Below are 25,371 nucleotides of genomic sequence, written 5' to 3' on the forward strand. Positions count from 1 at the left end.
CAATTCTATACCTCAACTATGTTTTGATTTTAACCTGTATTACCATTTGAAAACCATCCTTTCAAATCTATATCATCTTCCCCAATGCTAAACAACTTATGTTTGATTATAAGACTATAACTAGTCTTTAACCCTGTCAAGATCTGAGAATTAATTAAATATTACTTGAATATATAGGAAGCACAAAAACATAGCTTCTAAAACTTAAACAATTTTCAGAGACAGCTGACTACATGGACAGTTCCCTATTCCTCAAAATTTTGGAGCATTTGTCTTCAGTCTTCTGGCCCAGACCATCTAACAGCTCTTAAGTGAAGCAGGAACTATGAAGGGCTAGTTTACTCTGTCTTGGCAGATCTAAGTTGTTGACTATTCCACATTGTATGTCCTTTCCTGGACAGGAGTTTTTGTCTATAGGTGAATTAGGGCAATTCTTTTCCATGCTACCTTGTCATAACTGGAACAACTCTATATAGAGGTTATGATGCTCAATATCTTCTTTGAACTGTGAAGGGGGTATTGTCAGTAGCTGACATGTCTCTTAGTCAAAAAAAATCTAATAATAATGAAATGATTATAAATGTCATATTCTGTGTATTTCTGATGTTTTTGAAGACTATCTATATAAAGTATTATGTTCTGAATTGTTAAACCTTGACTACTCTTAACTATTTTTATTTGAATAATACTAAAAAACTTTATTGTAATTAAATCAAAACCTAATATAACCAGGAGTTTACTATCTGGCCCTTAACTTGTGTTACTTAATCATCCTAAACAGTTTGTAATAGCAGTTATAGAAGGACTGGATCAAAGCCTTGTATTCTTAAATGAGTTGTATAGGCATAATGCCTATCTTAGAGTAACAATATTAATTTCAAAATTTGTATCAACATAGATTTATATCAATGAAAACCTTAAATCTGGGCTATACAGAGAAACCCTGTCTCAAACAAACAAACAAACAAACAAACAAACAAAAAACCCAAAAAAACCAAACCAAACAAAAAAGACAAAATAAAAAAGAAAACCAAACCTTACATCTGTATCAATATATAAATTCTGTACCAATGTAAGAAATTATAACTTCAATTTTGTACCATGTATAAAGATTTCTACCAATGTAAGATTATGGCTATACAATGTTTTGTTTAAGAATAAATTTAGTAATCCATCCCATATATTTCTTCCCTGTTCAAAATTATGACCATTTCTAAATTATCCCTTAAAATGACAACTTATCTACAATTTGTAAAATAATCATAACCAGACACCCAAACCAAAGGGTTGGGGTTGATGACTCTTCACAACGTCTTTCCACTGAATAGGGGTGACAAAAATTCTTTTAAAGGGGTGGGGAGGGGTAGGAAAATTAGAAAAATTGGTTAGACTTAAGAAAGCTAGCTTTAGCATCTGTTATCCAGTCTCAGTATGTTCAGAAGGCTCAGGACTTGACTGAAGTTCTGACTGGATCTGTCTGGTCTGAGAGGCTAGATGAACTGAGTCCATCGGGAATCAGCAGCTATTCCTGAAGCAAGTCTCTGGAAACAGCATCGGGAAACAAAGAGCTGGAGCAGCAGGCCATTTTAGCATCCATGCAGATGAATCTTGTCAGAGCTATACATTCTGCATTCTGTAATATATGAATCTTACAACCAAAATTTTAGTACTATTAATATATTTGTATGGATTGTGTAAGGTACACAGATCAGTTAAGGATTTTTGTTTCTTGTTTGAGAAAGTAAAAGACAACTATCATTTTATGAGTTAATTTGATCAATAACTAATTGTGATAAATCTTCATTGGTGCTATGTGAAGGATGGCACGATGAATCTTAAGGATTCCAAAACCAACAAGATTTGTTGTCTAATTTTAGCTGAAGTTTTGGCTAGAGACTTTTTTTTTATGTCTAAGCCAGTTATAAGGTTGTTCCCATGTGGAGGAATCAGCAAATCAAGTTACCTGTCCTGTTTCATCTTCTCAAATTGTTCTTTCCTGTAGCCAGGATCTTCAGGGGTCTTCCCCTTTATATCTGATCCATATCTCTCTGGAAAGGGTCCAAAGTCTTTTCTTTTTTCCTATTAACACAAATACAGAGCCTCTCTCCCAAAACAGCATATCCTTGGTCCAGTAATTGGAAATCATCAAAAGTATAGATGGATTCAATTTGGCAGCCTCTGGTTTTTTTTAGGCTTGCCCTATTTTGACCTCTCTCCCAGAGGATTTTTAATATCATGACCACCAAAAAACTTATAACCACACACATTTTGATCATTAAAAGAATTTAAAGCAATTAAAGCAATCTAAACAAATATTATCATCCACTGAGACAGTGCTCTTTAACTATCCCATTTTGTTCTTATTTTAATAGTAAGACCAAGGCCTAAATTTATTTACTCATCTATGGATACTTAAATTCTCCCTTCTATGGAGATTAATATCTCTATGGGTATATAGGTCCCCTTTCCTTTTATATAACTTGAATTAACATCCTTCCCTATGTATTTAACTTCAATTAAATTTTCTTCTACTTACTGTATAAGCCTATTCTTAGGCTTCTTAATTTGTCAGACCAGGCTAAGCAATGCCAGAATTCCTGTGTAGACCATGTTCAACAAACCTAAGTGCTGCCCTGGCATAGACTTTTTCAAATTTCTTTTTCTTTTTTAAAGATTTATTTATTTATTTTATGTTTATGAGTGCTCTATCTGCATGTACAGATGAGGGCATCAAATTCCAGTATAGATGGTAGTGAGCCACCAATATGGTTGCTAGGAATTGAACTCAGGCCCTCTGGAAGAGCAGCCAGTGCTCTTAACCACTGAGCCATCTCTCCAGCCTTCAGTATTTTTCTCATTTATTTTATTCTATCTCTGTGCCTTTGTTTCCTACATTTGAGATCAAAGGCCTGCATTTCTTTATTCCATGTTTATTTACAGACACCTGTCTTGTAAAAAAGGTGGGCTGGGGAGGACCTCTGGTAGCTGGGCTCAGAAGCCTAAAGACAAAATCTTATCTGGCACAGCTGCTAGGAGAGTGCAAGCTGGGGGTCCTTGGAGGACCACTAATTCTTTTTTGATGGCAAACAGCCCTCCATCATTTGCCTGCACACAACAGGGATGGAGGAGGACTTTACTCATAGATATGAGTTTTGTTTGTCTGTGTGATAATGGGAGAGTGGCTGGGGAGGTCTGCATTGCATGTGTAAACTTGTAGGCATGTTAAATTCCACTGCTCCACATGTGGCAGGGGCTGAGGTGCTCCCTTGACACCCTAAAGAGACTGAAGCCTGGCTAGAGGGTCATCTGAATGCTGCCCAGCAAGTTTACTATGAGCCGAGGCACCCCTTGACCTCTTAGGCGGCTGCAATTATGTGAAGAACTGAAAGGGGGACCACCGGCAGCATCTGGCCACCTGCAGCACCAACTCCAAACGGCTGGAGTTTATTAGGTGTACAAGAATATTTAAGAACTACCAGAGTTTCCTGCACTGTGTTACTTCACACCTTATCAAATCCTACCGTACCTCTCTCCTGCAAACATCTTTTGCAGACCTCTAGCACCTGGATTCAGAAATGGGGGCAGGGGTGGTCTTATTTATCCAAGGTTGTCCAGGTAACGAGGACAAGTGTAGTTTCAAGCAGACAGGCCTCTCATCTGAAGTTCTTGCCACTGTACCTCCCTACCAACTAGCCAGTTATTGTTAAAATGGGAGGTTTCAGCTGGTACCTACTTACTCCTGGTGTGCTCCAGGTTGGGCACCACTGAATGAACTGCTCTCTCCTGTGGCTTCCTGCAGTATTGTAGGGGATACTGGAGTCTGTTTGGCTTGACATACATACAAGAGCGACTCTCATCAATAAGCCTGCAGGCTTTCCGAATGCTATCAGCACATGTGGAGTGGACTCTGTGTGTGCACAAAGGCCGCATTGTGTGGGGAATGGAAGCAGGCCTAGTGCTGCTATTATTAGATTACATTTCTTTACAGAAGGGAGGCAGCCATGGGAGAGGTGAGGGCCAGAGCCCACTTAGCCTAGACTGTTCTCCTATGGAGACATCAATCATGGCCACCCACGAGGTGGAAAACGGGATGATAATTCCAAGTATTTGCAAAGGAGAGTGGTTAAAAAATGTACATCAGGCTGGTCGAGGCACTTGCTGTCAAGGATAACAATGCAAGTTTCATCCTTTGAACACACATGGTAGGTGAGAGCTTACTCCCACAAGTCCTCTGACCTCCACACTGGGGTATAAGGCAATGAGGTATGTGTGTGACTGTGTACAAAAATACACATATTGAATTAACGAATGTAATTAAAATGACTAAATGTATAGCATTTTTGTATATGCTGTAAAATTAATAACCAAGAAAAATATGTTAATTAACATAAATGAAGATAAAGTTTCTATATTCAGAAATGCTGTCTGGATTTCCACTCTATGTGTACAGACATGAATCAGACAGTGAAGGGTCTGTGAAACAAATGAAGCATAGCATTTTAACTGTGGATGCACAACACAGATCATAGCAGGACCCCAATCAGAAGCTAGCTCTCCAACATCTGTCAAAAGCCACTTGTGGCAAGGAAGGAATCCACAGTGGCTTCTGCCAGCCTGGCTGGGTTTCCTATTGTCTATGATTCTACCATTCACCACAGGCATTAGGTCGAAGCCCCTGGTGACAGAGGAGGGGGAACTCCTGAGGGGTGGGGCTGATGAGATGGTGTGATGGCTTTGTAAAGGTGGAAGGAGGGAGCCGACTCCACAAACTTGTAGTTTGTGCTGTCTCACAATAACACATGCACACATACAGGCACGCACAAGTGAAGAGTGTTGTGCTGAGTACCTGGTTTACTGTTCTCTTGAATAACAGAAAACACCGTAGCTTTGGAAACACTTTAATTCTATTTATTTATTTATTTATTTATTTATTTACTTACTTACTTATGGTATGTGAGTACACCATTGCTCTCTTCAGACACACCAGAAGAGGGCATCGGATCCCATTACAGATGGTTGTGAGCCACCATGTGGTTGCTGGGAATTGAACTCAGGACCTCTGGAAGAGCAGTCAGTGCTTTTAACTGCCAAGCCATCTCTCCAGTCCAAGAAACACTTTAATTCTTAATGAAAAATTCACCTGTTATTGTGAATGTAAAAAACATCCTGTTCTTTAATCCCCCCATTCCAACGAGATAACTGTTTTGTTCATGTGGCTGAAGCATGGTCTTTGAGGAGTTGAACTAATAAAATACAGAATAGGCTTGTTCTTAAATCTTTCTCTTTCACATATACATATGCATTTCATGTATGTACCTGTTTGTAACAAATACATATGGATGCACACATATATAATTAAAAGATAAAAGGAAACAATACAATCTTATCTTGTATATTCTTTACTCACTAGCGTATTTCCTGGTACATTAAATATTCCTTCAAATGATTCCTAATATATTCTACCATATGATTGCAGTATGCATTATTTAGCTGCCTCCCTAGCCAACGTTTTAAGCTGTTTCCAACATTTTTGCACAGTAAAAAGCTTCAGTAAAAACCACAGCAGAGGACCTGTCCATGTCTCTATTTTCATACATCAGTTTTGCGCTGGAATGAACTGGCTGAGGTTTTCATGAATATTATCTAGGGCACATATAAATCCTTAAGACGATGCCTGTCACACCGCAGGCACCTAATAACCAGACACTATGAATAGGAAATCAAGTAGCTAGGAGAACAGATGAACTGGGCCCAGCATAGGGCCAGTGAAGGAGTGTGCCACCTCACCAGCATGAATGGAACTGGGAGGTCTGGGCTAAGGAGCCAGAGACATCTGGGCTTGTTCCTGGCAGCAGCTGAGCCTGCCAATAGCTAGAATGAGATGATAGTTCTGCACTTGGAACCAAACACAGCAGTACCAACCCCCTGGCACCCACAAGCAGGCCTGCCACTTGGTCCTTTTCGGTCTTCTGGTTGATACTGATCCTACTCTTCATCCAGAGCCAGAGAACAAACACTATGACTCAAGTGTTCTCAAAGTCTATTGATTAGTGTCACTCATGGCACTGAAAGAATCTACAATCAGAACCTCCCATTTCTTTCCTGAGGACAGGAGCTGGACTGTACAGACATGGCCTGTGGGGGCTTCATGTGGGCAGCTGACTTACAGAGTCCATCTCAAGTAGCTAGAGAAATGGTCCTCACTTGTGGGAAGGGGGAGGGACTGGCATGGTGCAGTGGGAAATCATGAGTTTGTTTTTCTCCTCTCCAGAGCCTACAAAGAGACCAGGAGGCCACCCCTTTCCAAGCCCACCCAATTGTACTTGGGACCTAGTACTCGAGACTTGAGGCTACTCCTTGGAGTGAGTCTAGTGCATGCCTTGGCATGGCCAATCTCTGTCTTTGATGATAGATTTGATTCCTTCAGGTCACCTGGAGCAGGTAGACGGACAAGAGAAGATGGGGTTCTGGGAAATGGTAGGGATAAGAGCTGTAGACGCTATAATAAGGGGATTATTATGTGCTCAGACTTTATCTAAAGAGGTGCTGCTTCTTGAAGCCGGCACCAAGCAACATGAACATCTGGAGGATGTGCAAAGCCTCCTGGGAAAGGATGTGGGACTATGGCACTCCTTTGGAGGCTTAAGCCCTGGCCTGCTCGTTAAAACCCTGACTTGGCATTCAGTGCTCACTGGGAGCCACAGTAGCATCCGCCTCTTCTCTTACAAAGCATTAGAGCCTGCCACCCGAAATGCTTATTTGGTCTAACAAAAGCCAGTTCTTTACAAGGGTTTTGATTCTATGTGGACAGGGTGCAATTCTCCTTCTGTCTGTATCTTCAACCACCTACTGGAAGACACCTGTGTCTGTCCTTCAGGATGCCCAGGAGGAAAACGGCCTGAGCGGCAGGCTCAGCTAAGCTTCTTTGGATGGCGGCTGGACAGGAACCAGCCAGCTGGGAGGTGTGCAGCACCTGGCCCCTAAAGGGCATCCTAGCAGAGTCTCTCTACCCAAGGCCCGGGAGCCCCACTGGCATCGAGGGTGAGCTGGTGCCTAGTCCTCCGGGATTGGTGTGTTGCAGTTCCCATGGTAGATCTTGACGTGGCCCTCACAGTGAAAGTATGCCTGGAAGACATCGCTGTAGCCATGGTCCCTCCACCAGGTGCACAACTGCCGGTTCCAGGTGCAGTCCAGCACATGGAAGAGTTCAGGGTGCTCCATGCCAATCATGGTGAAGAAGTCCTGGTCTCCCAGGTGGCCCCGGAAGTGGTACTTGTCAGCAAGCTGCTGCACCCACGTGGGCTCCAGCAGATGGCTATAGAGTGGAGACTGGCGCATGGCCTCCAGGTTCAGCAGCATTACCCCACTGTTGAAGCCGGGGAGTCCTTCAGGTGGAGGATCCCCAACTCTGGTCTTGGGGTTCTCATGGCGGAACTGCCAGAATGTGTGCCTGTGAAGGGAAAGGAAACAGAGTTATCCCAGTTTGGGGTGAATGAGCTTGCCAGCCCCGGCCCCTGGGCCTTCACAATGACCGCTCTTCCCTCAGTTTCTCAGAAACAAAAGCAGAGGTACTCAGGTTCAGAAGCTACAGCACATCACCAGCAAGTAGCACAGCAGGAGCCTGAATCCAGGCCCCTAGCACCAAGTCTTGGGCTCTCACATCCTCCCTGACCTCAGGGTGGACCTTGCTGATGAGATCATCATCGTCACTGACACTGTGTTAGGGTCTGTAGAGATGGCAGGTCCCAGAGTCTTGTACTCTGTGAGATGACCCATCACCACAGAGGGTAAGAAAACACTGCCAGATGAGACTGTGTGACTTATCCAAAGTCACACAGCTGGTGAGAAGCAGAAGCAGAGACTAAACCTTGGCTTTTGGCTCAAAGTTCTCGTCCTCCAGACGGCAGCAATGTGGAACTCCCCACTCTGTCTTAATGCTTGAAGAAGACATGACACAGAGGGTGGTGTGTGTGTGTGTGTGAGAAGAGTTGACTGACGGATGGCGAAGTCACAGGCAGCCAAACTCAGACTGATCCCAATACTTTCCCCTTTAGAACAAGCTTCATTCATGACCTAAGCCTAGCATTTCTGAGGAGCTAGGTAGAGGCAGGCTCTCAGCAGATACCCACAAGTTAGGGTGAAAAGCAGCTGTATGTGGGACTATGGCATTTAGGAGGGATGCCACCTCAATTTAGACATTTCTCCAGCAGACTCACAAAAGTCAGTCCAGGCTCATGAGGTGTGACAGCTGGAGGGACCCTCCTTTGCCTTTTATCCACATACTTACTTCCATTTGTAGGTGGAAGGAGACATCTGGAAACCTTCCTGTGATTGACATGCTAGAGTGCTGGTCATTCTGCTTTCTAGCCTTTGAAGCGTCAAGATCTTAGGTGTTGCAGCATCTGGGGGATGGGGTCCAGCAGCGGGCTGGGTACAGGCAGGGTGAGCCTGGGTCCTCAGGTAAAATGCCTCACACTGCTTACAGGATAGGACACAGGTAAAGCGTAAGTTGTGGTCAAAAGCAAACCAGGGCTTCAGCATGCAAGACCTGCACCAGGTCCATCCTCGGTTCTGACCCATGACCCCAGTAAGGGGACAGACAAACGCTCTTTGTGGTTTCACATGTCAGAAAGGCAGCCGACAGTTTGATCTTGGTAAGGGAAAAGCATGCCAGTGGGACACCAACCAATGTAGAACACAGGCCCATTGTTAGAGTCTGGTCAGGAGTGGCTTGAGATGAGCGGGAGCAGGCTTTGATCTGGTGCCTGCCCGCTGATAACAACCTTGGCAAAGATAGGCTTCGAGAGCAAGCTGAGATGTTGTGGCCCTCCAGGCCACAGAACCTGCCATGATGGGTTGCCAACATGTCAACACGTTGCCGTTCGACCTTACTGTCAGGTGGTTAATTTCAGGGTCAGGTTACAAGCCAGCTACCTCTTCCAAAGGTGGGGACAGGCCATTTAGCAGGGAGGAAGAGAGATCTATGGAGGCTCCATCCTGCCCACTGCTTCCTCACTTCCCTTGCAGAAGACCCCAAAGAGATCAGGGCCTGGCAGGAGGAACAGGGTCCTCAGGCGATTCTACCCCATGTAGGCTGCCCAGATGACAGGACCTTGGGAAGGAAGAAAGGACTATGAGGAAGGTAGGAATGAGTCTGTGCAGCCTTTGGTGTTAGTGGCAGCAGGGAGCAGGCCGAGGTAAGGCTACTGAGTCACTACCCTGAGCAATCCACCCACCATGGATAAGCCTCTGGTATGCTGAAGGAGTTTTACCCTCCAGCAAGGAGTTTACAGCTAGGGCTCTCGGGTGTGTGTAGGGTATACCCTTGCTTGGAAGCCTCCAGACCTTCCCTCTCACATCAAAAGTGACCAAAAGGAGGCCTGGAAGATGAAGAAAGAACACTTCCAGGTGGAAACTATAGCCCAGGTGGCTCCCTAGGAACAGACTGCCCAGCACCCAGCACAGCACCATGCAGGAATGGCAGCAGGGAGGCACACAGCAAGCAGAGGCATTCTATAACAAAGAGCTAGAAAGAGCCATATTGGGGCATCAGCACATTTTGATATATCACGAGCAAAAGAGGGGCAGGAAACTAAAAATGCACGTTTCCCCATGTGTCTGCCGAAGCAGACACAGCCTGAAAGAGAACTGAACCTCCCTAAGCATAGAATGACCTCCTGTGTGCCCTGGTCAAAGTGCTTGTTCTATCCCAAATGAAGCCAGCACACAGAGCACTTTGGATCAGCCAGTTTCCCTGGCCTCCACGGCAGCCTCGCAGGCATGAGAGAGAACCCTACAAGGACGAGGCAAGGTGAGCTCTTGCTTGGGAGCTGCCGGCATCAGCACCACAAAGGCAGGGTTGGGGTGGACTGCATGGCCCTCTCCTATTCTCCTTACACACTGAGGTCTCTCGAGTTCTCCCAGGCTTTGGTCAGTTAGGGGAGGCTTCTGATCTTTGCAGTTCCTTTATCTCCAACTTCCTCAGATTCCACAGGCTAATGTTCCAAGGCATGGCATCTGAACTCCAAACTCACTTCTGAATTTGACACTTCTCATTTCGACACACCTGAAGCCAAGAGGCGCAGGGACCAGGACATTGAGAGTCATTGCTGTTGTGTCATTGGCTCTGGGGGCAGACCTAAGAACCACTCTGAGTCAACTCAGTATACAGCCTCAAACCTGCCCTTTGCTCTCAGGGGCCTGGACTGGCTATGTTTGCTCCTGGGTCTCCTGTATGAATCCAGGTCCTGATCTTCCAGAAGTTTCTTGGGCAAGCTGCCCATGTTCACACCCATCCAATCTGCTGTGTGGTCTTGCTCCACTCCCCATGATCACCTGGGTGCCATAACAGCAGGGATTAGGTTTTTCCTTCTTTTTGGAAACAGTCTTGCACAGATGGCCCACTGTAAATAATGAGTCCTTCCAGAAGTTAGTGAGGCCTGCTGGAAAATACAAATGAAGCCCCGTCAAGCCCTTTCTTCCCGATGGCATACCCCCTGGAAGGGGTAGGACACACACCTGCCCTTATTTGGAGGCTCTCATGGGAAATGTGGGTTACAAACATCAGCTGTTTATAGGCCAGTAGCTAAGTCGGCAAACTCCACATCCCTAATATGGAAGATAGCATGAGGCGAGGGTGAGCCCTCAGCTTCCCAGGCTAAGGGCCCATGGGTATGGGTGGGCCAGTCCTCAGTGGCAGAACCAGGCTACCTGAGGGGAGAGGGGGAAGGGACTCCATGGGAACAGAGACCTAGTGGACCCTGTAAGAGACACAGATTGAAGAGCTCTCCTCGAGGCCCTCCTCATCTGGAGCAGTAAGTCCTGATGCTCCTGCCTCCTCTCCACTCAGCCACTCTGGCCAGCATGTTGGGCTGACTTATGGTACCTCTGTGTCCCTGGCTCAGCCTAGGAGGATAAGAAAAGTTCCCAGGGCACTGGGCTATTTGTAATAGGACCAGAGGGCCTCACAAAAGAAGGCCTGGAAGGAGATCTTGGAGAGAAGGCAGGGAGAAGGAAGGTGCTTGCAGAGGGAGCAGCTAGCATACCTCATATGGATCAGGACCACTCCCCATCCATACAGCAGGGGACAGAGCAGACCGTACTCAGATTAGGGATTGGCGTGGTTTTGAATTTGTATCCCTGAGGCCTTCAGCTTGGGAGGGAGGGTCATGCAGGACACTGGGGTGCTGTTGTAAGAGCCAACACTCACTTCTGCCACCACCTGTGAAATGGACCTCTCATTTTCCCTCCATGTCCCTGAACTCTGGGGTCATCAGCTGACTAGGTCCTAATAGCAAAGTAGGGAAACCAGGGAGGCCACCCAACAGAAACTCAGCCAGTCGTGACTGCAGTGTTGAATGTAGGATGGTGGTGTAGAGCCGCCTCTGCAGGCTGTGAGGAAGAACATCCTCCATGCTGCCCTGGCTTCTGCTGGTGTCTTCAGCCCAACACTGACTTCCACCTTCAAGGGGTGATCTCAGTGTGTGCAGTTATCTCTGGTTACCTAGGGTAAGGGGCTGCCCTATTCCACAACAAATCCTTCTTCACCAACAGTTACATCCTGATGTCTCCATTCTCAAGAAAGGTGGCATTCAGACAGTGCTGAGAGCCACTGCCTCGGCAGATGGAGTTTGGGGAAAACATCAGGGCTCATCCTCATCTCACTGTATCTTCTCCATTCACGGGTCTCGAAACGTGCAGAAGGGCACCTGGAAGCCCCAGGTCCTTGATTTCGCTGCTGCCAGTGGGCTGAGAAAATGTGTCATGGTGTGCTGGGGAGCTTGACCTGGACAGTGGCAAGGAGGCTGCTGCCAGTGACGAGAGAGTGACAAACGGGACACTGGACAGCAATGTGAGCCTGAGGGCCCACAGGGACAGACAGGGCCCAAGTCAGGTAAGTCCTGACTGAGTGTGTCTTGTTGAATGGGCTCTGCCATTGCACTGCCCCACAGTGGCAAAGCCTTACCTGGGTGAGGCTCCAGAGGGAGACTGAGTGCAAAGGAGGGACTGGTATGTGCAGAGACTAGCTAGCAACTAAAGCTCCTTCCTCCTGGGTGTTTATGGTCTGCATGGAAGCCTAGCCAAGCCCTCTGCCCCAGGACCACACTGAGGTCCAGGCTGCTGGTGTGGGGCTGTGGCACCAGTGGGGCTGGCAAAGGCTCCTACCAGATTCTTGGGTGAGGGGCTCATCCTGTCCTCCCCAAACTTCCCCACCTCAGTCTAATTTGTGAGATTCCCAGAAAATACCCAGGAGGAAAATGAGGCCATACTTGAAGTCCTGTATACTGGGGCCTTAATCCTGGTTCGTTGTTATTTTAGCACCCTTATTTGAAAATATTTTTGTATAAAAGAAATATTGCCTCTATGTCCAGGAACCTTCCCAGTAAATGTCAACTGTGCTGGAACTCTTGATTCTCAGCTGGCAACAGACATTATCCAGCTTGTAGCGAGGACACCCCAACCCCTCCTCCCACTACTTCCCCGTCTATCCTGCCTTAGTATTAACTTTCAGAGTTAGTCCAGACTCCCAAAAGAGTGCCCTCCCTTTGGATGTCAGGCAGAAAGTCCAGGCTCCCTAGCCATCTGCACTGCTGAGTGACTTGACCACCATTCTGCAATTCACACAGTCTCTTCATAGCTTTGGCTGCTCACTAGAAGAAGTTCTGGAGTGCAGGGTACACTTGTGTTCAGCAGTTTGCTGTAGAGCACCTGCTTTCCTGTAGGAGTGTCCACCCTCTATTCCCTAGTTAGGGCTTGAGGACCCGCAGGGTGAGAGAAGCAGCAGCATGTGCCAGCCAGCAGGGGATGTCCAAAGCCTCATTCTCACTGAGATACACTGGGCACCAGAGGGTACCTGAGAGCAGCAGCTAGTCATCGATTCAGGAGCATCTGCTGAGCTCATGGGAGTGAGCAGAACAGCCCACTGCAAGGACAAGGTCAGCTGTGTGGGCCACTGTGGCCTGTTGGGCAATGGCCTAGGCTGGGGACAGGGATAAGAGAACTCTCATGGGACTTCTGGTGGGCTCTGGGAGCAGAGGGTAAACAGATGGTGCCCAGCAGTGCCCAGGAGAAATGGCTTTGTCTGCCACTGCAGGTGCTCAGCTACAGGAGGACTGACTCTGCAGATGTCTCTCCCTGCCTGCCTAGCTTGCTAAGGGTGTGTATGTACCTCAGCAGCCAGCCCTTGTCCACCCAGTTGTCTGGGTGTTTCTGTTTCGACATAGCTTCCTGTGCCAGTCTTGGGCATGCTAAAGGTGACCTACATTGCTGTCTGGGTCCCACAGCTGCATAAGCTATGACCAGTCAATGCTTGTGGGCTACAGAAACAGGTGCTTGAACCCTGGGGGATTTTGACAGCAAGGCTTGATATGCCATGAGACAGTCCAGTCCTCCACACACCCATTGTCCTCGCAGAGCCCTGAAGAGTTACACCATCAGTCTGAGGCCTCACCTCCCAGCCAGGCCCTGAGGCTCTGACCACCCCTCAGGAGGTGTCAAGCTCCCACCATACTGCAGACTTCATGCCACGCCACCTGGGAGCAGGTTCTTCAACCTGCCTGAGCATAATCTTAGTCACAGGCCTTGCTCCCACCCCTGCTGCACTGGATCTGGGAAAATAGGGGCAGGATTAGGAGATGGCCACCAGTCCATCCTACAAACAACTGCAGAGCACAGATGTGCTTTTGTCAGGTAGAGTCTGAAAGAGCTGCACAAGGACGACCTAGGAAAGGGGAAGGGCAAGCCAGAGAAGTGGGCCAATAGCAGCAGTGCAGGCCAGGAGGGGCAGGGATGTGAGGAGAAGATACAAAGCTGTAGAGAAGCCCAGCAGATGGCTGACACAGGCTGATGGAGGTACCCCATTTACATTTAGTGGACGGAAGAAGTGGAGTTAGAAGATGGCGGCCTTGGAGAACCCCAGCCATCTGTTCTCTGCACTGAGACCTGAGTAGCTGATACTAACTCGGGCCTTGGGGCTCCTCTGTTGCAGGGATCTCAGAGGAGCCACAGGGCCATACAGAACTTAGCTGGGTCTACAGGCCACACTGTGCCCATTCCAACCACTCATCAGTCAACCCTGAGATCCAGGTAGGCAGCCCAGGTGTCCCCAGCAGGCCTTCCCTCCATGTCCTCTCCTCACCATCAGCATCTGGCTCTCATCTTTTTAATTAAAAAGAGGTTTACTTCTGTGTGCAGTCATAAAGATAAAAAAATTCTCAGGGCCTGTTTGAGTCTGAAATGTCCCTAAAAGTCTTATGTGCTTGAACCCTTGCCAGTGCTGCTCTGGGAGGCTGTGGAAATGGGACACCTGGGCCTTGGGGGCACAGCCTGACCAGTTTCTGACCCTGATCTTTGATTTCTGGTCTGTGAGATATGAGCAAGTCCCCTGCTCCTGCTGCCTCAGACAGGAGGAGTTTCTACAGGCCAGAGAAACCGCCATGTCTGCCCTACCACGAAACTGAGCCAAAATCAGTCCTCTCAGTTGTTTCTATGGCACATTTTGTCCCAGTGATGATAAAAGCAGGGTATACAGTAGTGACAGCTTCCAGCCGGCAGATCCCTGAGGGGACATGCCTGGGCCCTGTGTGGCAGAGATGAGGATGCCCACTCTGCTTGTCAGAACAGGAACACACCAAGCACCTCAGCACTCAGCCCAGGTCCCCGAGGCTTGCTGCCTCTCTCCCTGGTCCTCTCACAGCTGCCTCTCCGTCTTCCACAGCCTCACAACTGCAGCCTGGCACCTCCTTGCTCATCGCCACTACCACCATTGTCCTTTCTGTTCTACCACCGGGGGTATCACCCTCCATGAACCTTGCCCCTAGTGATACTGTGCTCCAGTCACTCAACCAGGTCCCCCTGTGGTGGCAGCATCCTGTTCTTAACCCTGTGGGGTTCTCTGGAACTCCCTGTTCACATTCCCTGGATCAGTAGTCTCTCCTGGCTCTGCCTGGCTGGCTCCTCCCCACTGGAAGGCCCATGTGTCTCTCAGGGCTGAAAGCTACAGACGGTAAGAACTTGGCAGTTCACAGGAGGGGACAGTGACCTTTGGGATACCAAGCAGCGGGCATGCTGGACTGGAGAGGGTATGAACTGAATGGAACAGACAGGGGGGAGGCAGATGGCATCTTATCAGAGACGTTTGAGGGAGGACAGGAAAGCAGATGCCAAAGCGAGCCAGACTGAAGGGAGAATGTTGGGGGAAGGACAGGATGAGAAGGGCCCAGTGGTAATGTTTAGAGAGCACTTACTATGTACTAGACTGGCTTCTTTTTTTTTTTTTAAGATTTTATTTATTTATTTTATGTATGTGAGTACACTGTAGCTATACAGATGGTTGTGAGCCTTCATGTGGTTGTTGGGAATTGAATTTTTAGGACCTCTGCTCGCTCCAGTCAGCCCTGTTCTCTCCAGTCAACTCCGCTCGCTCAGTCCCTGCTTGCTCTAGCCCAAAAGCTTTTTATTTATCATTATACATAAGTACACTGTAGCTGACTTCAGACGCACCAGAAGAGGGCATCAGATCTTATTACTGGTGGTTGTGAGCCACCATGTGGTTGCTAGGATCTGAACTCAGGACCATAGGAAGAGCAGTCAGTGCTCTTACCTGCTGAGCCATCTCGCCAGCCCCAAGACTATTTAAACTTTGCTAATATTCATACTAACATCTAAATGACTGAGTGAGGAGAGGGCTATTGTCTCCAGCTTCTAATTAGGAAAGCTGAAGTAGGGACAGGGGGACTAGGCTCTGGGATTTGCCATGAAAAGGGGAGCCCTAGGGCATATCTAAGGTCAAAGATATGGAGAAAGTTCAGGAAGATGGCGGATAAAGTAACCTATGGAGAAGGAGGGGCTAGATTGAGAACAGTTTGATGTCAGCACTAGTTTTCAGGATTCTTGGACAATTGTCTTTGGGATAAATAACAGACAGACAAAATGGCTTGCTGGAAGCAAGCAATCAGGTGGACCCTGGAATGTATCTTACTGGTGTTTGTCTAGAGAGCCACAGAGGCACTTGCCAAGATGTTGACCTCAAATGGCTGAAGTAACTGGGGGAGGGGAAATCAGACCCAGTGGCAGGAGTGCACAGCATGTGAGAAGATACTGGAGGCAGAGTTCAGGAAGGCTGCAGAAGAGAGGACATCCTGGATTAGTGAGCTGACAGCTGGGAGGCCTCCCTCTCCTAGGGTGACAAGGGAGAATAAGAGGCAGAGGGGCTAGAACCCTGAGCCCAGGAATCCACATCAGTCTGAGATGCCCAGGGACAAAGGTTAGTTAGGCAGGCAGGGTCCCAGAGAGGACTGGCCCTCTAGGCCACGCCCTACCTACTACTGGCCCAGAGGAGGCCTCATTGAGGACTGGGCACCATTGGAGAATTCTGGGGCTCCAGTGACCAGGAAGATGCAGACTGGGCTTGTGAGCAACCTCCCCCCACACACACACACAACCCTTGGCCTGGCCTACAGTGGCCTTAGCAGTCCTGTCCTTTCTCTGATTTATGCCAAGGGGAGGGATGTTTATTGAGGGGGAGACTGAGCCAGTGTCACCTTTGGAATTGGCTGACTGCTCCCAACAGCCCTGCAGCCTTGGAGGTCACAAGAGAAAGGGCAAGGGACACACAATGGGGTGTTTTCCAGGACAGTGAGCAGAATGTGGGTGTGTGTAGTAGGAATACATAGGGGTATGTGTGGAATTTGACCTTGTGTCTCCAGTTAAACTCCACCAGCCACATCAATGCCCTTCACTGAAGGGAATTCTGATCCAAAAGCCAGAGGTGCAGGGGCTTGCCTCACTCAGATGCGAGGGGACAGGTAGCAGGGCCTCAGCGAAGCACGGCTTCTTAAACCCAGGAGACATGAGGGCACCTTCCCCCTCCATCTAAGCAGACTTTGTCCTGCGCACTGCACATCTGCGCATGGGTTTGGACAAGGTATTGGACAGTGGCACCACACCAACACAGACACCGGTCACCTCGCAGGTCAAGCTCAGAGCAAGGTCACTGTGGACTAGACCCAGGCCCTGTTTTCAGGAGCCTGTCGCAGAGTGGTCCTGCCCAGTCACCCTGTGTGGAAGTAGGCTCATCTGAGACCCCATTGGAATGGAGGTTCCCACTCTGAGGTTGCATTGCTGACAAGCTCCCTGGGAATGTTGCTGCCGCCGCCGCTGCTGCTGCTGCCACTGTGGCTGGCTCAGGGTCTACTCAGAAAAAAAAAAAAAAGCTGGTTTCTGTTTGGCTGGTTTGGGTTTGTTTGTTTTTCTTTCTTAAGATTCATTTATTTTTATGTGTATGGATGTTTTACCGGCACACATGTCTGTATGCCATGTGTGTGCAGTGGCTATGGAGGTTAGAAGTACCTGTGATCCCAGGGAACTGGTGTTACAAATGGCTGCGAGCCACCATGTGGGTGCTGGGAGTTGAACCCAGGTTCTGTAAGAAGAGCAGCCTGTGCTCTTGACAAATGAGAAAATCTCTCCAGCCACCTTGATCCTTTTTTAATTAAAACATTTTATTATCATCTGTGTAGATGCATGCCCGTGAGTGTGTATGTGTGTGTGTGTGTGTGTGCGTGTGTGTGTATGTGTGTGTGTGTGTGTGTGTTGTATAGAGGTGAGAAGACAGATAGCTCTATGCAGTGTTCTCCTTCCATGTTCATGTGCTTCCAGCTGAGCCACCTTACCACCCTTTTAGTTACCAGCTGAGCCACTTTACCAGCCCTTTTTAAACTGTTTTTCTAGAGAGGAAGACTATAATAGCGGTGTCAACATCACTATTTTTTAATGACAATAAAATAGGCAATATGACAAATTGAAATGTTTTACAAATTCTACACTAACACTTGTTGCATCCTCTTACTCTGGTACAGCCTTAGGAGGGGAGGGCTCCCAGGAAAATGATTCCTAGAAGCAACATGCTCACAGCCATGGAGCAGACATGAGGAGAGGGGCTGTCCCCTCCTTCTAGGGCCAGTGCAAGAATGAGGGCTGGAGGGGCAGCTGGTCTTAGGTTGGACCTCATTCAAATTTTGGTCCTCTGCTTATCACCTTGGAAATTCTCCAGAGAAACATTATTCTCCATATGCCTGGCTTCTGTACACAAGCCCCTGGCTTCTTGACTGTACACAGGATGTTGGTAGGACGCCATGAGACAATGCAGGCAGTCTTCAACATGTCTGACGAGATCACAGAAGCACAGGCTCAAGTCAAGTTCACTGAGAAGTGAGGTTGCCAGGCCCACACCCTTTCTGCTGCTGTCTGAGCAGGTGTGGGCCCTGCAACCATCAGTAGGTGGCCTTGGCTGAAACAATGTCTGTCCTGGGGTCTCAATCCCGAAACTGCTCAGTGGACTCATCAGCTGGAGGATCCTTTCATGTTCTGAAGCCTTGGTGCCATGCCAAGACTGGGATTTATAAGCCAGGAAGCTTGCAGAAGTGAATTTGGAGGGGACACTGGTCACTGAGCCCCAGCAGTCATGTCATCGGATGTGCCACTGATGTGTGTTGAGTGTGCTGTGGGTTTTGATAGGGCGTTGGTTACTTATGTTTGAAACTGGATTACCATTGGCAGCAAAGCCCCTGACATGTCTGGTATTGGGGTATGTGGGTGGTCTCCCATGAGCAGCATCTTGCTGCTCTCACCATTTTCCAGGAGTAGCACACAAGGCACTTACTGACTGGATACACGTCTGCCTAGTCCTTACTTTTCCTTCTTAGTGTCCGTAGGTACAGTGCTCTGGAACCGGGGTTGGGGAGCGAGTGCAGTTTTCTACCTCATTCCTTCTCTTCTGGGTGGTCTCATGAGATGGTGCTTGACCTACCTTACCTCCCTCAGGGTTACTGTGTGAGGAGAAGGACTGGGGCAGGAGGAACAACCGGGGAGAGAACATTCTCTGTCTCCTGGAACCTCTTCCTTCCTTCACTTTGGTATAGAAACATGGAGTCTTAAAGTAGAGGAGGATTCCTTGAGGCAACCTTTCCCAACCCAATGGCCTAGTCACAGCCAACGAGCTCAGTCCCCTCTCCCCTAACATGATCTATAAGGCCTCTACATGGCTCCCTCAACCTGAGTCCCTTTCCTGACCAGTTACTCAGACTGCAGGATCATGGCCTGAGGACTTAATGGTGCGATACCCATTGCTGGGGGCCATCTCAGTAGCATCCCTGTGTGCTCTCCAGCCACTACATGTTCGTTTCCAATCTCAGGATCAGGTTTGGGAGATAGGGCAGCTGGTAATGCTGGCCTGCAGGACCCTTTTCCCAGATAGCCCAAGGCAGACATGCCTATTCTCCTTCCTGACTGTGGCGAACCTCAGCTTCACCCACACCCACAGGCTAAGATGTTTTCTCTGCCTACTTCCCTGATGCCAACTTTCTAGGGAGATTTAAACTGCAATATGCTCCTGGGCTCCTCGTCAGCCATGTTCTACTCGACTCTTGGGGTTTTCCAGATGGTTCTCCTGAGTCTCTGCTGTGCCCCACGGAGGCAAAGAAGGACTCTGGCGACTATCCCAGCCTCCTCCCACACGTGCTGGAGTCAGGAGTCTACACAGGTGTGCCAGTGACTACCTGGAACTGCAGAGCACACGGGAGAAGAAGGGGTGTGGCCTGGGCTCACCCAGACCAAACAATGAGGGTAAGAATGACTGAAGTGTAAAACTTAGAACCCAGATCAAAATTGGCATTAAAATTAGATACCAGCTCCAGCCCCTGCCCAAGGAAGGAAGACAACTCTTCAAAAACACCCTCAGTTCTGGACACAAGCCTTCCAACCTTCCTTTCGGAGCTCTCTGTGCAGGGGGACCTTTCCTCTTGGGGCCCAGCTGTCCTTTACTTTCTTCCCTGTGGTACTTCAGGCTGCAACTGCTGGCCAAGGAGGAAGTGTCATGATCTGGCCACGTCCATGTCAGCTGGGCATCGTGTGCATCTAGCCCTCACTGTGGAGATGCCTATGACCACAAACCCGGGGCTAGAGGAGACTCCAAACTGCTCCCCTCAAGAAGGATAGCTCCTCACCCACCCCACAGAATTTACAGAGCCATCTTGCTGGGAGGGTGTGCACTAGCAGAACAGAGTTCTCAACACTAGCTTCCTCTCTGAGGTCTCCACCAGAGGGAGAAGTATGAAGAAATGTGGGCTGCTTGGGAAACAAATAGAAAAGAAAAAAAGCCAACATGCCCAACATGGCCAGGCCAGGCCCCATGGAAGCCACACGCCACCCACAGGCCCTGACTGGCTGCACTGCTGAAATCCATATGCCCTGAGCTAGCCAGCATCCTCTACCGGTCTCTCCCTAACCTCCCAGAGATTCCCTGGCCCTTGCCCAAGGCCAGGAGATACCTGCCTCATGCACAGGACTCTCTTTGGCTATGCCAGGCCTCCTGGCCCCTCCTGCTCAGACCAGGGAATACAGGAAGAAGGCAGACTCAGCCCCCATCTTACACACAGGTGGGCACCTATGGGATCCTGGAAATTTCCTGCTGAGTCAAGTTCACCATCCTCTACAGAAGGGCAAAGCTCTGAGAGAGCTCCCTGTGGCTGTGAGCCTCACCTTTCTGGGATCCTGGTCTGGATCTGCAGGCTTAAGTCCCTGCAGAGGCCAGTTCTTCCCATCTTCAGGTCATCCTTCCTAAGCCTGAGTCCCACCCAGGAAGGAACCAAGCGTGCATGGTGGAGGCCCTCAGCACCCTCCCGAGAGCTCCCTCAAGTCCTCTGTCATAGCAATGTGTACTCACAAACCTCCCTGAGCCTCCCCTCCCTTCCCCTCCCAGGTCCTCTTACATAAGAGCTCCTCTGGTTTCACTGTGCCTGTGAAATGTGTGTCTGGGGAATAGGCTAAATGGAGATGAGCTCAGCAGTGTTGACACAGTGTCACATGACCATGCATTTGCATAGTGGGGGAGCAGAAAGAGGGCTCTGAACCAGTCAAGTGTGTCCTGCCCCAGCTCCAAGAGAGCTGAGCGTTCTATCCCTGAGGAATGTGAAGGCCCCTTAGGAAGTGTAGTAGTACCTGACACCTGGGCACCTTCAAGTGCAATCTCTCTTCCTTTAGCTTCAGATGGCTCCCTACTAGAGGAGGAAGTGTAAGGTATTAAAAGACTGGGGAAGGACACGAAGCGTGAGGTAACTCAGCTGGTGATGGAGGATGGCTTGCTTCCTTCCTTCATTGGCCAACACTGGGTAAGACAGAGCCAGTCAGTGGTGAGTGGGAAAGGCCTGAGGAATTCCAGTGCCCAGAGTGCTTTCAGGGATCGATCACTCTGCTGGGTAAACTGAGGCCCAGCCCTTGGCTTCCCAGAACCCAGGGTGCTTTCAGGGACGAATCACTCTGCTGGGTAAATCCTCAAGTGTTCTTGCTACCAGCTCACTGAAGCGTGCACCAGGACCACTGCCAACTCCTGCAGAGAAAAGATCTGCAGAATGCTGAGGCACCCAGGAGTGGCAGCCTTCACTGCAGGGACACGGGATGCCCAAGGAGTCTGGTTCTCAGGGCAGGCCGACAGAAACAAGCCAGGTGCTTCCGGAAGCCACTCACTCAGCTTTGGTAGGAAAGGAACCTTGGACAAACTTCTCTCTTCTGAGTACAGGAACTCAACTGGCTTCTGAGGAGGCCTTGCTGGTTGGAGGGTGTGGCCGAGTGAGAGTCTAGCTCAATGGGTGACCTCGAGCAGAGTTCCTTCTAGGGGCTCAGGCAGAGGTGAGAGGGGCGTAGCTTCAGCAAGCCCTCATCCCTGAGCCTCTCCTACACTAAACGGAAGCAAAAGCAGCCCCTTCAACCTTAGTCGGAAGCGCAAGCTAGTCTCACATACATTCAGAAAGTACCCATAGTCCAAAAGAGACACGGCCACCCAGATCATCATGAGTAGAAGACTAGAGGAAATGCTGTACTGAGCTCTAAGTTGGGAGAAATAACACATTCCTTGGAAGCCACATTCTATTCCAGTGCATCCCGACACACACATGCACAATAGTCTGCTGGAGGTTAGACAGACTGATCCCAGAAGGAGCTGTTTCCAAACTTTGAAAGGAAGGGGTGAAAGTGCTAAGGCTGGGCTATGGACCCCAACACCTTCCTCAATTCAGCACTTCTGGTTTTGACTTTGTCATGGCCCTAAGATGAGCTTCTGCAGTCAGCCAGTCTCCACTGCCTAGGACTCCTCATTCCTCTGTTGCTTGGAAAGAAAATAGGTGGGCCCTGCTTAGGGAGGGGCAATCCACTGTTGATGAGCATGGACTGCCTAAGAGCCTTGCTGATGGCTGCTTTACAAAGTGATTGTTATGGGGCTGGCGAGATGGCTCAGCAGGTAAGAGCACTGACTGCTCTTCCGAAGGTCCTGAGTTCAGATCCCAGCAACCATATGGTGGCTCACAATCACCCGTAATGAGATCTGACACTCTCTTCTGGTGCACCTGAAGGCAGCTACAGTGAAATACGCGGGAGTGAGCGGGGCGGATCGAGCGGGCCTGAGAGGCAGAGATCCTGAGTTCAATTCCCAGCAGCCACACGCATGATGGCTCACGGCCATCTGTACAGCTACAGTGTACTCATACACATAAAATAAATAAAATAAATCTTAAAAAAAAAAACAAAGTGGCTGTTACTTATGTACAGGCTGCTTTGCCTGGTGCCTGTGGTAGCTGGAAGAGGGCACTGGATCCCCTGGAAGTGGAGCTCAAGATGAGTGAAGGTCACCATGTGGGCACTGGGAATTAAAACCATGCTCTCTGGAAGAGCAGCCAATGCTCTTAACCACTGTGCGGGGTTTTCTGTAATACACATGGCATGTATGCATATGGGTAGCTGGCACTTACTTCAATAATTATTACCTGCCAGCTACTTCATGAACAATTTATAAGTGATTTCCTTTAATCATTATGAAACTTGGAGGCATAGGTTACAGATATGGCAATAATAGTGACAAAACCTGTCCATAAACACTGTTCTATATGCTTACATACTTGAGCTCTGTCTAGGCAAGCTTGGGAGGTACACATTATTAAACCCATTTTCTAGATGAGGAAACCAGGGCTTACAGGATGTAAGGATGTCAGTCAAAAATGACCAGCTAGTAAGGGTGAGACCTCTCTATGCTTCACTGCCTCTCAGGGCATGGACAGGACCAGGACACAGCTCTACTCTACTCTGAGACAGCATAGCTACCTCTAATTGGCCAAGGGATTGTGTGTCGGGGTAGGTGGTGGGAGAAGGCTCTTCTACACATTAACCATACAAGGAAATCAGAATCCAAAAGCCCTAGATCAGGTATTCCAGACAGAGAATGACTGGCTGAAGGGGCTCACAAATGGCCCTTGGATGGGACATTGGTGAAGGGATCCCCAGGCTGTCTCTGGATGGGAGCTGAGAACAGTGTGCCAGGGGCTTCTAATGGCAACAGAGTGACATAGGAGACATGGAGCATCTAAGCCAGGCAGATTTATAAGACAAGAGCATGCCGCAGGCTGAGGAGGAACAAAGGAGGGCAGCCGGTATGGAGGATGAAGTTTCTGCTTGGATAATACGACTGTTTTGGAAACAGGATGGTGACAGTGGGACATTTGAGCAGAATTAATGCTATGGACTTAAAGATGTTCCAAGTGGCAAATTTTATGTTGCATATATTTAAGCAATTTAAAACTGTGGCAGAGGAAGGCAGGTGTGACTTTAATCCCACCACTATGGTGGTAGAGGCAGGTGGATCTCTGTGAGTTTGAGGTCAGCCTGCTCTACAGAACAGCAAGGACTAAGTAGACAGACCCTGTCTCAAATATATATATATATATATATATATATATATATATGCCAGAGAAAAACAAGTCATTAGATGCAGACACAGGAACAGATCTCTAGAAACCCTCCTGTCACTGTCCGTGGCTGAGATCCTCCCTCAGTCTATAGTCTTTTTCCAGCACAGAATCATGTGGATGGCAAAGCTTTCTCTTCCTATGTCCTAGTGCCATACCGGTTCCTCTAACAAGCCACTATGAGCTAGCTGTGTTACTTCAGCACACCAGAGCCTGGGGTGCAGCGGGGATACATTGCCCTCACTTAAATAAAGTCGGCCCCTTCACCTCTACTGCAGCCCGCTGCACAGGCCCAGATATCATCAGCTTCCATGTTTTCCAGAGCCGTGGACACCAACAGGAAGCTGTGGCAGCAGCAGCAGCTTGTGTAATTAGCATGGAATGTTCTGAGGCAGGCAAGAGCACGTGGGGTAGAGACAAGTTCTCAAACATGCATTCTGTGGAAACGGTTCTGTTTTTTTCCTCTTTTCACCCTTCTCAGGAGACGGAAATAACAAACCCTGAGAGGAAGCCAGTCATTCTGCACAGCTCCCCATGTACAAAGCGGGCTTGCGGCAGGTGCATGGACTCTATCTGGGCATGCTCCCTGTGTCCATCATCACTTAGGCAGCTCATCCCAGAGACACAACGGTGTCTCATCACAGAGAATGCCACAGTGCGGTCCAACTGGGGTCCACAACGTCAGCCCAGGTACAGTGGTTCTGCTAGGTAAGACACACTGCTGGCAGGCATCAAGCACAAGCCCCTTTCCCCAGGCCACTGAGCCAAGCCACAGCCAGATGATGCACAACCCAATGCCACAGCTGCATTTGAAATCTTCCTCAGTCTAAACACTGCTCTTAGAAAAAGCTGCTTTTAAGTGTACCTTTGGTAAATATTTGAGATTTATTTCTTGATGGGCATAAAGGAGAGGAAAACAGAGTGTAAGATACAGGTAGATTAATTTTAGGAAAATCTTGGCTGGTATGAAAGAAAAAATCCTCCACTGTGTTCCTACCAGGTCATGCTGGAGGCCATTGCTCTGGCAGTGAATGGGCATACTGTCCCACCCTCACCAGTGGCCTTCTGATGGCCACAAGGCCATAGCTGGATGATATTTACCCTGGACCTTCTGTCTACACACCTAGCCCTGGGTCTTGTCTCCAGCAGTGTGACCTACTGGGAATGTACATAGTTGTAGCACACTGTTTTGACACTGTGACCTACTCAAGAGGCAGGAGTTTGCTGTTCATCTGTCCTCACATCACAGCGACGCCACGCTCCCCACTTTCTGAAGACCCGAGATCCCAGGCCATGAGAAGCCGGGCCGTCTGGCCACAGCCTGTCCACCTCAGGCTCTGCTCCTTCCCTCTCCCTCATGCCCCATCCACACTGACATTCCTGAGGACTCTGCAGATGCCATTCTCACCAGGATCTTAGCTGCTGTGCCCTCCTCCCTCCTCATCCACATACCACCTTTTAACCAAACCACAGCCCAGAGGCCAATCCCTTTGTGAAGTCTGCAAGGACCCCAAGTGCCACTCTGACCCACTGAGTTGTCAGACCGTCAGGGATAGAAATGGTGTCTTTCCATACCTGGATC

The 25,371-nt window shown here is 48.7% G+C and overlaps 1 protein-coding gene and 1 long non-coding RNA gene across 2 annotated transcripts in view; both read right to left on the bottom strand.

Moving 5' to 3' along the window:
• Positions 1-5,099: 5,099 nt before the first annotated feature.
• Positions 5,100-25,371, bottom strand: part of Xxylt1 (xyloside xylosyltransferase 1) — a 139,787-nt gene continuing 119,515 nt past the window's right edge. The window contains exon 4 of the mRNA XM_031363593.1: positions 5,100-7,450. Within this exon, the coding sequence (XP_031219453.1) occupies positions 7,054-7,450 (397 nt within the window). The 3' untranslated portion in view covers positions 5,100-7,053. The remainder of the gene's footprint in view (positions 7,451-25,371) is intronic.
• On the bottom strand, positions 17,746-20,749 carry LOC116085794. The gene is made up of 2 exons (XR_004116728.1): positions 20,539-20,749; positions 17,746-18,500 (listed from the first exon to the last, which is right to left on the bottom strand). It is a non-coding gene; the product is annotated as an uncharacterized LOC116085794 (long non-coding RNA).

Source organism: Mastomys coucha, unplaced genomic scaffold, assembly GCF_008632895.1.
Source record: "Mastomys coucha isolate ucsf_1 unplaced genomic scaffold, UCSF_Mcou_1 pScaffold12, whole genome shotgun sequence".
NCBI lineage: Eukaryota > Metazoa > Chordata > Mammalia > Rodentia > Muridae > Mastomys > Mastomys coucha.